This window comes from Papaver somniferum, chromosome 5 (genome assembly GCF_003573695.1).
Source record: "Papaver somniferum cultivar HN1 chromosome 5, ASM357369v1, whole genome shotgun sequence".
Classification (NCBI taxonomy): Eukaryota; Viridiplantae; Streptophyta; class Magnoliopsida; order Ranunculales; family Papaveraceae; genus Papaver; species Papaver somniferum.
In genome coordinates, this window is record NC_039362.1 from 66,623,615 (window position 1) to 66,635,903 (window position 12,289).

At 35.7% G+C, this 12,289-nt stretch overlaps 1 protein-coding gene across 1 annotated transcript; it reads right to left on the reverse strand.

Moving 5' to 3' along the window:
• Positions 1–5,499: 5,499 nt before the first annotated feature.
• On the reverse strand, positions 5,500–7,116 carry LOC113281785 (40S ribosomal protein S19-3-like). Its single transcript, XM_026530634.1, has 4 exons — positions 6,946–7,116; positions 6,254–6,344; positions 5,987–6,170; positions 5,500–5,801 (listed from the first exon to the last, which is right to left on the reverse strand). The coding sequence occupies exons 1-4, from the start codon at positions 7,030–7,032 to the stop codon at positions 5,726–5,728; spliced, it is 438 nt and encodes a 145-aa protein (XP_026386419.1). The 5' UTR covers positions 7,033–7,116; the 3' UTR covers positions 5,500–5,725.
• Positions 7,117–12,289: the final 5,173 nt, after the last annotated feature.

Here is a 12,289-nt window from a genome sequence, read left to right on the forward strand (position 1 = left end):
TGAATTCACGAACTGGGTAATAGTTCATGAACCATTTCACAAGTTGTCCTAGTACGTATTAGCGGATGCTCAAAGACTATTTTTATCAATATTCTTAGCATTTATATGACTTTCATAAACACCTCTAAGACATCATTGATCACTAAAACACTTTTTATATGTGCATCATGATTCAAGACGTAAGTGTTTAGATGAACACAATATTTCTTTCAAGTTCAAAAGGCATATTTGCTAAGAACTTTCATTATACACGGTTTCGGCACCCGAATCACAGTGTATATTCTTCTATGCGATTTCAAGACAAGTTTCTAACATGCTTACTTGAAACCCTAACTAGAGTGTCATCTAAACAGAGAAAGTGTTTGCTTGAATCTCAAGTTATCTTACCTTGAATTCCAAGCAACCCTCCCTCTTGAAAATTTATAAATAGAGAAACTCATTCAACTAGGAAATGCAATTCCTAACACTTTTGTGTCCTAGTTGATTGCTAGAGTAGTCTTCTATGAACCTAGGTTTTCTCTGAGAAACATAATGAGGTTTACAACTGAAAGACTTCACTTAGGGATTCGTGAAGCCAGGTAAGACTATCTTTACCTTGATATTTCTTGTATCCTGATCTTGTTATTTCTATTATCGAGGTTTTAGTAATCTCTTTCAGAAACGAGATAGATAAAAATCGAAAAGTTCTCTTCCCAGACTTTATGACTCCCCAACATAGATATCTGAAAACTATTTTTAATTGATTTGTTCACAATATTTCTTGAGAGGTGGTTAAGAATCCAGGATTCTCAGCTATCGGAGTGTAAGTATTCCGGATTTATGGCATTTTCCAGCTTTATTTATTGCTGACATATTTTCAAGCCTTGATCTATTCGATATAAAGGAAAATCAAATAAGTTTATCTGAAGGAGTATGACTACTGCTAAATTACTTGGAAGGTGAATTCGGTCTCAACTAGATTCCAGTATGAAGTCTGATAGTAGGCTAGTGCCTATAGCAGATTAATACAGTTCGGTATCCAAATCTGGCCGAGGTCCTAGGATTTTTATATAGTTGTGGTTTCCTCGTCAACAAAACTTCTGGTGTCTTGTGTGTTTTTCTTTTCCGCATTATATTTTTTATCTTTATAATAGGAATAGCACAAGTATTGTGTAATCAATTCTAGTAGGTACGTCCATATTAATTATGATTGATTATGAGACTCATTCTTGTAGAATTCGTATCTTGAAAGATAGATAACAAGTTTCATACTTGGAAGAACTCCAACTTGATTATTTGTATACGACTAGATTGATCTTGGATATTGATTTTTGAGATCATCAAAGTACTCTTCTTAACAATCAGGTTCACGGACTCTTGAATCTAGACTTTCTGATCGAGAAGAGATAGAGATATAAACTTTATATACATATTTTCAAGGATCATTAAGTTGGTCTACTTGCAATTGTATTAGGTTTTGTCCATACAAGTTGACGAACGAAAAAGTTGTTGGTGGTACACTTTCCTTTTCAATTGGTATCAGACCGTGCAAATACCTTTAGACCTATTATTATGGATCAGTATGTGTTTGCGGCGATCTGAATCTATGGACAAGAGTGCAATCTCTGAAAATGTATCACCAGTTATTGAAAGCGCTATCTTAATTTATGGATTCTATTAACGAGATCGGAACTTCTTCCCTCTTAAGAATAAACGAACCTTCTGTTCCCACAAAACAGTCCGGTACTGACAATTATTATCCCTACTATCTTACCGATGAGTCCGACTCAAAGGTGGAAAGAGAAGCATCCAAAGAAAGTGTTGAGATTCTTAAACATCTTAAAATTCAGGCTTTTAAGGTCAACAGGCTGAAAAACAAAGTCCATACTGTCATTGGTCTGGTTAATGAAAATGATTCAAGAATAAAGGTACTTCTCCAAGAAAAGGCTGAAGTAGATATGCAAATTATCTCACTTGAGACACGGTTAGAGAAAAACGCCTTGGAACTCAAACATCTACAGGGTACCCCTCATACTCCGTGTAGAGTTGAAAAATTAGCCTTATCCCCGACCTTTGAGAAAATCAAGGAGTTAGAAAAAGTAATTGCCAATAGTACTCATAATGTCCTAACAATATCTTATGAAGGCCATACTCAAGGTGTTACCACCTTAAAAAGGGGTTAGAGTTCTCTAACCGGGAATAGTTTGTTGCCCGGAGAATGAAAAGTACTTCTAATATTTCTTGTGGCAAGACTACTCCTTCTGATTCCATCAGAACTCAAAGCTCTGCTACTCCTCTAATGCAGAAGGACATGTTTGTAAGAATTGTAAGCTTAGACTGGATAACAATAGATTTGAGTCTCTCCAAGACGCCTTGAATCTCATTCTTAAAGGTGTAACTGACATTCGAAGCTCTAAACCTCTTGGTTCGAAAGTAATGGGTATTGGCTCTCCAAAGACGTACTATAAGAATGTTAATTCTGCTTACTCAACTAATAATAGGATAGAGATCAAGAGTAGTGGCTCAAAACATACCAAAAAGAACTTGAAGAAACCTTCAAAAACATGGGTTTCTAAAATAAGTTATTATGCAAGAGAATCTAAGGAGATACCAGTCAAGAAAACTATTCAACTTGCTAACATGAACTGAATGATAATGGGTAACAATTATCTCATAGACAAGTTGTCATGCACCTCCAAGAAAAAGAATAATTACTCGGGAAAAGGTTCCAACTTCATCGCCTTTCATGATGACAGTGAGTTTTATGATAACTTCTCTAGTCCAAAGAGTAGTAATTCAAAAGGAAGGGTCCAAAAATATGAACGCTGGCATGTTTCTCGTGGTGAGTGTGAAAATACTCACCCTTGTGCTTTCTAAGATACAAATACTTGGATCTGGGTTGCACGGACGCTGCATTTTTTTAGCCGTGTCCGCGTCCGACGTGCGTCGGACACAGGGCACGCGTTTGATGCTAACAGGACGCGTGCCCGACGCACCAATATGCGCGTCCCACTCGCGTCTGGTTTGGACGCACCGATGACTCGGGTTTAACGTGTTTTTTTTTCATTTTCATTTAAACTTCTTTCTTTGTTTTTACTATTATTAACTAAATGAAGAAAGACAAACATTTAGATTAATCATTAATCTGATTCATCCGATTAGAATACGGAATAATAAGCTTAAGGAAATGTATCTGAAACATTAATTAATTACATTACAGATCCATACACATTGATCTTTCATCAGTAAACAATGATCACCAACATTTATTCTACATACGTCGAGATACAAAAGTAAAGTCTTGGAACAAATTTTTGTCCTGCTATCACAACATAGGTAACAGAGGAGAAACGTGAACGAATACGGAAAAGAAGAGCTAACTAAGTAGATGTGGATTTAGTGTTAGTAGAAGATGAAGCAAAACTATTCGACGGTAAAGGAAAGTAAAGAAGATGAGGCGAGAATCAAAAGATAGAGAGAATAAATGGGATGATTAGGTCTCTATTAGGGTTTTGTATTTGGAAATGACATTATGTAACTACCCTTGGTCGGGCATGTGTCGTTCTAAGAATGCATTTGGTTGTGTCATGTGTTTAATAGTGATTGCTTGCTTGACCTTCAGCGTGTATAAACAAACGATCTCTTCTTTTCTTTTGAAATTTACACAAAAAAAAAAACTACATAATGCAGCATCATTTTCTAATTTCAGGATCTAAACACTTGACTTTGATGTATAAATATATGATTGTATATATAAATAATACATAAATAAAATATGTATATACGTGTCCGCGTCCTACTTTTTTGAGAATTTGGTCGTGTCCGCGTCCGCGTCTGTGCAACTCAGACTTCGATCCTCATCTTTTAAAAATCCTGTAAGATGAGGGATTACCAAACAACATGTGTTATATCTGATTCAAATAGTTATGTTATGTGACTCTCTAACACTTCTTCCCTAAAAGTGTTCATCGTAAGGCAAAAATTTAAACATCCTTCTTTGTTGAGCCTATGCTCCAAAAGATGTATCCATCCTTAAATTTTTATGTGACAAATTGAGTAGAATGGTTTCACGTGTACACCTTGTGTATCATTTTTTTTTTTGAAGCAACCTTGTGTGTCAGGGTTGCCTCTCTGCACCATCTTTACAAGTCTCTGACTTGGTGCGACCACATATTGATAGAAGTCCAAAATGCAGTGACTTTTTGTGGGTATCAACAAATCTTATGCTCTTTGTGTTATTTTCCCTGCCTATCTGACTTCTAAGTCAGAGACGAGAACATGATCCATGTGAATTACTACATAACAAGATTAGATAAAAGTTATGTTCTAATCATCTAAGTTGATATTTAAAATTAAGCAATTTTGATGGGTTTAATATATGACTTGAACTTCTTGCAATAATACTCCTTGGGTCTGAGAATGTGTTGTGAGTTAGAAAAAATGTTTATTGTTTTGATTAATACTTGTGTCGGGGAAAACGGTTCACGAACTGTTTCTTAATCAAAGAGAAACTCTGTTGTTTCCTTTTTTGACCCAATTCCAAAAATTGGTCACAAACCTACCTTTTTATTTTCGGGAAACTCCTTTTGAGTTCACCATATATTTATACCAATACCACACTTGAGTTTGACTTTTCTCATTCAAGTGTCTTTTGCAATTAAGCATGTCTCCCATGTCTCGTTCTTCTTACGAAAACATGAAAGAAGCCCCTGTTAAGAATTTCAGTGGTATTTGGTCAAAAGTGAAGACGAAAAGAACTCTGGTTGAAAATGTCATATGTGAATTGCTATTTTTCCTATGATCATCAAGATGTAAAACAAGAGGAAATGATTTCTCCTAATGTTATTCATGATTTTCTTAAAAAATTTGAGGAGGCAAAGATTCGACTTGTTAGAAGCTTTAAAAGGTTAGTAACCTTGTTCTCATGAAATTACAATGATCTTCTCAATGAAGAGATATTCCCTGCAGAGTTTGTGGATGCAGTTGAAGACAAACTCAAAGGCCTGAACACCAATAATTTCTATTGTTTCTTTGGGTACTAATTGAGGCATGGAAGACAAACTCAAAGGCCTCAACACCAATAATTTTGTTTCTTTGGGTACTAATTGAGGCATTTTTTTTTTTTTTGAGAAATGGTGATATCCTGAAGTTCTTGCATACGATTATAATCTATTGCGCCTCATCTTTGTTGACATGTTAGTAAGATTATGAATCAGGACTCATACGTGACATAATGAATTGGTATAATCATCCGCTTTGGTACGTGATACTCTTAACTTGGTATTTAACCTTTCAACAACTTGAGCCTTCTGAACTTAGAGAAAAACCACTTAGGAGGCAACATATGGGTCGGTCCTAAAAATTCTTTTTTCCGGTCGGTAATGAGGAAATCATAAACTGCTGCCAGCAGCATCAATATTTCTGCTGTAGTGCTGGAAGCAACCTTTCTATCAGCAGCCTTTCAAACTTGGCTCATGAACAAAAGAAATGCAAGTCTTAAAAGTTGTAATGGGAGGTAATGGAACATTAACAGACAAAGCAAATCTGATTTCAGCTACTGCAAAATTCATAAAATCTCTAAATAACAACACATCAAATATCTCCAATTCCGAGTACTAATGGATATATGGGAAAAAGGTGTTTAACATAATCTCAACATCTATTTTGTTCCAGCAAAAAAGAAAACAAACTGAGACCTCAAAACCCTTCATACTACGACTGTAATTTTGCTGTCCAATTAATTTGTTCAAGGAGCAGCAACTACAATACGTCCTGCAACTTGATCGAGATCCCTACGACCACTGGATGTAATAATCCTTCCTCTGCAACACAAGTTCATTAAGAATTTCAGCATCCAAAACAGCAAATAGATTTAAAATTTGACCTTATACTGATACTTAAGTTAACTCTTACTACATCCAGATTCCTAATTGTGTATAGAAGTGCTAGTAGACCATACATAAGTCAGAACAATGAATTATGCGAAAAAAGGGGACAAGCAACTCACCCCTTGGGGTCAAGGTCAACGATTTTCATGTCCTGCAGTTGTTGCAAAATATGGCGGGCAATTGAACCACTGCTCTTGCAGAAATGTGGTGGTCGACTTCCGTTCCTCTTGCGCCCACCGTAGATTTTCTTGAAACCACCAACACCAAGTCCTTGCCTCAAGTAGATCTTCCTAGCCATGGAAGCTAAAACAAAGAAACCCAATTAAAAATCAACTTCAAAAAATAGCAAAATGAATTACATTCAGAGACATTTGAATATTGCTTACCTGCTCTGATGTAGTACCAGTCGGCATCGTAAGGAGCAAGCTCCTTGAACTTTGCGGTCTTCACAATGTCTGTCCAGTGAGGAAGCTCCATCTATTCAAATGCAAAGGCACGGCATGAGAATCAGCATAAAAGAAAATGACCAAACTAATTCTAAGAATAAACATTCATCCATACTAAATTATATAAACCCTAATAGCAACCAATCAACCAAACATTTGTTTCCAAAATCCCTGATGCACAAGCATCTCACTTCATGACCATACCCTATACCAGAGTCAATTTGCATCTAATCACGGTGCGGCTTAAAACCCAACAAAGAAATCAAAGCAACATTATCATCATGCCATTTTAAACACTAAACTGACATATGCCCTTAAGTGGTCAAGCATATCTCGACATATGTATACAAATAATATCTTCTCAGGAAGTAATCTCAAAAAATAAACTGAAGTCATAAGAACAAACCCTCTTTAGTTTAGAGACTCAGATTCTGAATCTGTGAGGCTAAATATAAGATAAAAACATACAGATTTAACATATGATTTCAACTCAATAAACTAACAGTACAACGAATTGAACATGGACGACATCAAACCCAACACAAAAACATGAAATCACCAGAACAGACTAAACATGAGATTTGAATAACCCTAATAGACAAAAATCGAGATGAGAAAAATGGGGAAGGTACCTTTCCAGATCGCTTGAGATGAGCTGAGTAATGCTTAACAAACTCATGAGGGGAAACATCCTTGACAGTTTTGGCGGTGGTCTCCATTGTGGCTCTGCTTAGTTAGGGTTTACAATGACGGACCTTCTTCAAAAGAGTTTTGAGCTCTGCCTCGCAATCACTCTTTAAAGGATTAGGGTTTTCCCATTTAACAAAATATTATATATAGATGGCTTTCTTGTTTAAATTACGTTGTTACCCTTCAGGCGGAAATGATTTTACCAATTCGTATTTAGGCTTTAAAATCGTTTCTTTGATCATGGGCTGGGCCTATCCGTGTCGGCCTTTTTCTTTTCAATGCCCGGCTGGAACGGAGAAACGCAAGACTAGGAATTACTAGGTAGTCCAGGAAACCCAGTACTAGTTACTCTCTAATCCACCCCTAGAATAAAATTATCCGCTGGTCCAAAAACATGTTTTTGGACCAGAATATTTATTCCCTAGTCCAAAACGTGCGGGTCACACAAGACAAGTTTTTCAAAAGTACCAAAAATACCCTTTCTGCAACTCCACGAACAAATCAAATTCAGTTTCTTTCTCTTTTTTTTTTCATCTCAGATTGTTTCTCTTTGGTTTTCTCTGCTCCTGCATTTTGGTTCATCACAGTATTTTATCTCGTAAATCACAGCTATTATCTCGTAAATCATCTGTGCTTCGAAATCAGATTCGAACAAGGTATTTATCTCGTAAATCATCTTCCTCTGCTGTTGTTCTTGGAATGTTGATGAATAATTAGGTTTATTCTGATCCGATTTCTATCAGAATAGTTGTCTATGATGTACATTGTTATCTTTCTTTTATGATTTCAGTTTTGTGATGATTTATATTGTTCAATTCAGTTTTCGTTCGATTTACATTGTGATTTTTGTGTGTTTCAATTAGGTATCTTAAAATCGAATTAGGTTAATCTCTGATTCGAACAATGTATGTTACTATAATCATCTGTTTCTTTTTGGTTTTCTCTGCTCCTGCGTTTTGGTTCATCACAGTATTTTATCTCGTAAATCACAGCTATTATCTCGTAAATCATCTGTGCTTCGAAATCAGATTCGAACAAGGTATTTATCTCGTAAATCATCTTCCTCTGCTGTTGTTCTTGGAATGTTGATGAATAATTATGTTTATTCTGATCCGATTTCTATCAGAATAGTTGTCTATGATGTACATTGTTATCTTTCTTTTATGATTTCAGTTTTGTGATGATTTATATTGTTCAATTCAGTTTCCGTTCGATTTACATTGTGATTTTTGTGTGTTTCAATTAGGTATCTTAAAATCGAATTAGGTTAATCTCAGATTCGAACAATGTATGTTACTATAATCACCTTTTCTCTGCTGCTGTTCTGTTTTAGTTTCTTTGTAATCTGATATAGGTTTGTTTTACTGTATTTTTTGATATAGGTTTGTTTTGTTAGATAGATCGTGTAGTAATTTTGTATTCTCTTTTTCATATAGCTGCAGTTCTTCTATTTATAAAAGATGAAACTCAAAACATATTGATATGTTGTAAAATATATTCTACATGTTACATACAAATACATATCAATATGTATAACGTATAGGAATTCAGAGACTTAGTTATTCTACATGTTACATACCAACACGTACTACATATAGCCTGCGCTCTTAGTATGTATCATGCAATACAGTAGATGCCAATACATGTCAATATGTATGACTTATATCCATTCAGAGACTTAGTTAATTTTTGGATCATTTACAGGGTTAACATGTCTGACGTTGGTCCCAAACCAGACTTCTCCATCTATTCTCATGTATACCATAAGCAATATCATTTTGCATATGAGGTTACATCGTTTTCAACTTTAGAGGATTTGAAATTTTGCATCTGTAATATGTGGAGCTGGTTGACTCCATCGACTATTCTGGTTAACTATTTCCAGAATCAAGCGATAGTTCCTATTCTTGCCGATGTAACACTCCAGGGCATCTCTGCATTACATTCTTCAAAGCAATCAGCTTTCTTTGATTTGCACGTGGATGTAATTTCAAATGGCGCGTCTAGGCGTATGGAAGTTGACAGTAATGCAAACTTAGTTGTCAGTGCAAAGAATAGTTATTTGAAAGAAGGTAAAGAAGCCCCAAGAGTGTTTTTTTCAGATGGTTGGGATAAGATTTTTGATGATACAGATCAATTATTCTATGGTGGTGTTGATGCCGTACGTATAGCATGCCAAAAATACTGCATGAGAACTGGATATGAGGTAATTAAGAAGAAGAATGATCTTGAGAGATTCACCGCCGTATGTAGTGTGAAAGGTTGTTCATGGAAGCTTCACGCAACTGCCATTGGTAGTTCTATTGATGTTTTTAAGATAAAGGAATATGTGGGAAGGCACACCTGTGGCGGTGGTTATATGTTGAAGAATCCAAGAGTTACAAAAAAACTCATGAACAGTCTAATTCATGAGATGGTCAGGCACAACCCTCGCATAACACCAGTAGAGATCATAGATTATCTTAAAGTTAGTGGTGGCATTGAAATCCAGTATCACCACGCATATCATGCAATTGAGTTGTCGCATAAACAGATTTTTGGTAATGATGTTAAGTCGTACACTGATCTTGCTTGGTGGGTGAATGCTGTTAGGGAAACAAACCCTGGGTCATTTATTGATTTCGATTTCAATGATGCTACAAAAAGATTCAATAGACTTTTTGTTTGCTTTGGAGCTTGTATAGAGGGATATAAACTATGTCGTCCCATGATTTTCTGTGACTGTACATTTCTCACTGGAACTTTTAAAGGAGGTCTTATGGCAGCAACATGTCTTAATGGTAATCAAGGTAACTGGTTCTTTCTTTTTTTGATATGTAGTGTCTGGTAGTTAGATCACTCATATTGATCTTACTTCACTATATGACAATGAGTATTGACCATACTACATACTACATATTGACCTTACTGAGTATGAGATAAACCATACTGCATGTGAAAATGTAGTGTCAATCAGTTGCTTAACATGTTATTATGTAGTGTCAGGTTTTCACATATCAACAAAGAGGTAAACCAACTGCATGTCAATATGTAGTGTCAATATTAGTTGCTTAACATAACTAGTAATTCCTTTTTGCAGGATTTTATCCGCTTGCGTTTGCTTTAGTACCTGGTGAAGACAATATCAGCTGGGAATGGTTTTTCAAGAAACTGAAGGAGGCTTTGAATGATGATCGCCCAATCACTTTTATGACTGACCGAGGTGAAGGGTTGGTTAAATATATTCCCAAAGAGTTCCCTGATTCTCATCAAAGATATTGTTACTTCCATTTGGACAAAAACTTACCTATCGCAAAGTCTGACGAAAAGTATAAGGAAGTGACTGATGCTTTCCGAAAGGCGACATATGCTCTTTCTCCTGCAACATACGAGGAAGGTCTTCAAGAAATGGTTAATTTGGGAAGGCCTTGGGTTGCTGACTACTGCCGCAACATTCCAAAAGAAAAGTGGTCCAATGCTTTCTTCAAGGGTTGTAGTTATGGTTACACTTCATCTAGCGTTGCTGAATCGTTCAATAGCTGGATTAACAAAGAGAAGAAATTACCTGCGTGTGCGTTCGTTGACTCGATCAGGTTTGTATCAGTTTCCTTAGTCACAGTACAAGCTTATATTAGTTTTCTTTTTGTAACAGTATTAGCATATATGTTCTGTTAATCTACGTATATTTTTAGTATAACAGACTTTGCTATCCCCTTGTCGTGTAGGATACGTATGATGGAAATGATGTCAGAACGTCGTGAAGAGAGTCTCTTGATGGACCCAGAACTGCTAACCCCTACGTATCAAGCCTTGCTTGAACTACACATCCAAATTGGCCGTCCCTGGAAAGTTAGCCAGTCAGATGCTAATCGTTATGAAGTGCATTCTCCAAGGTTAGCGTTTACCCCTAATCTCTATCATCTGAATGTTATTTACTTTCTCTTTTTTTTTTTAAGTACCATGTTTCTGTGAGAACATATAAATATGTACTGTGTATATTAGGTGTACTGAAAAATAACACATGAATATGTACTGTGCAGATCTCATATGGTAGATCTAGAGAGAAAAACTTGTACTTGCCAACGATGGCGCGTTTATGGTTTTCCATGCTCGCACGCTACTGCAGCTATTACTAGATCTGGAGGAAGGATTCTTTATTACGTTGAAGATTATTTCAAAGTTACCACTTTTCGTAAGCTATATTCAATAGCTATTAGACCCGTTCCTAACCACGACAGGTATGTGTCTTTAATCAGTACATTTTGTCAGCTATTACTAGATCTGGAGGAAACTGTCAACATAAACCTACTTACATATGGATGTTACATACTGATATGTAATGTTAGATACCACTACATTTTTTTATATTTGTTTTTCAGGAACAATATACCGTGTACATATTCATATGTAGTTGTGGTTCATTCCATTTATATGATACTGTTTTTTTCTCACAGGCCCGATGAGTATCACGTAGATGATATCGTTCTCCCAGCAGAAGTAATTAGGTCTCCACCAGGCAGGAAAAAGGGGAAACGTTTTAAGTCTGCATTTGAGACTAGTAGAAAATCTGTCAAGTGTTCAAACTGTAATTTGAAGACTCATCACAACAAGGCAACATGCAATCTTATCCGACAGTATGAACTTTCTGAAGAATGATTTTGTGTCAGGTATGTATTTCAGTCAGATACATATTAATGTCTTAATTAAGTAAGTTTGATACAATACAATGTACTTTTAAGCAAGTAGTGTTCTGATTTCTCTTTTTCTTTTATCACAGGCTTGAACGTGCAGCAGAATGTTATATCGATGATGTTGCCAGATTCCTTTTCCACAATTCTTTCCTCTAGCCCTTGTTCTATTCTACCGTTTTTCTTTTTGATTTTGTCAGTACCAACTGAATTTGGTTAATAAGTATTTCATTTACAGTACATACATTACAAGTGTACTGAAAATACTGTTTTTGTTGTTTCTTAGAACATCTTTTGGTTTTTGAAACATTATAAGTCTATCAAAATGTAGTTATTGTAGTTATTTTCGAATAATGAAATATGTTTTTAAGTCTATCAAAATGTCATTATCTATCAGCAGTAGTGAAGTATTTACATACTGAAATTACATGTCAGTATTGTAGTGTTAGTATCTACCACTACATACTGATATGTAGTGGTTGTAGTGTAACCATACTAGATGTTTGTAACAAGAAAACAATTAAATATGTACTGGTTTGTGGTTTAACCATCTTCCACTAAGATTATTTAGAACATCTTTTGGTTTTCCAGCTGATTCACCATCTTCACGGGGGTCGAG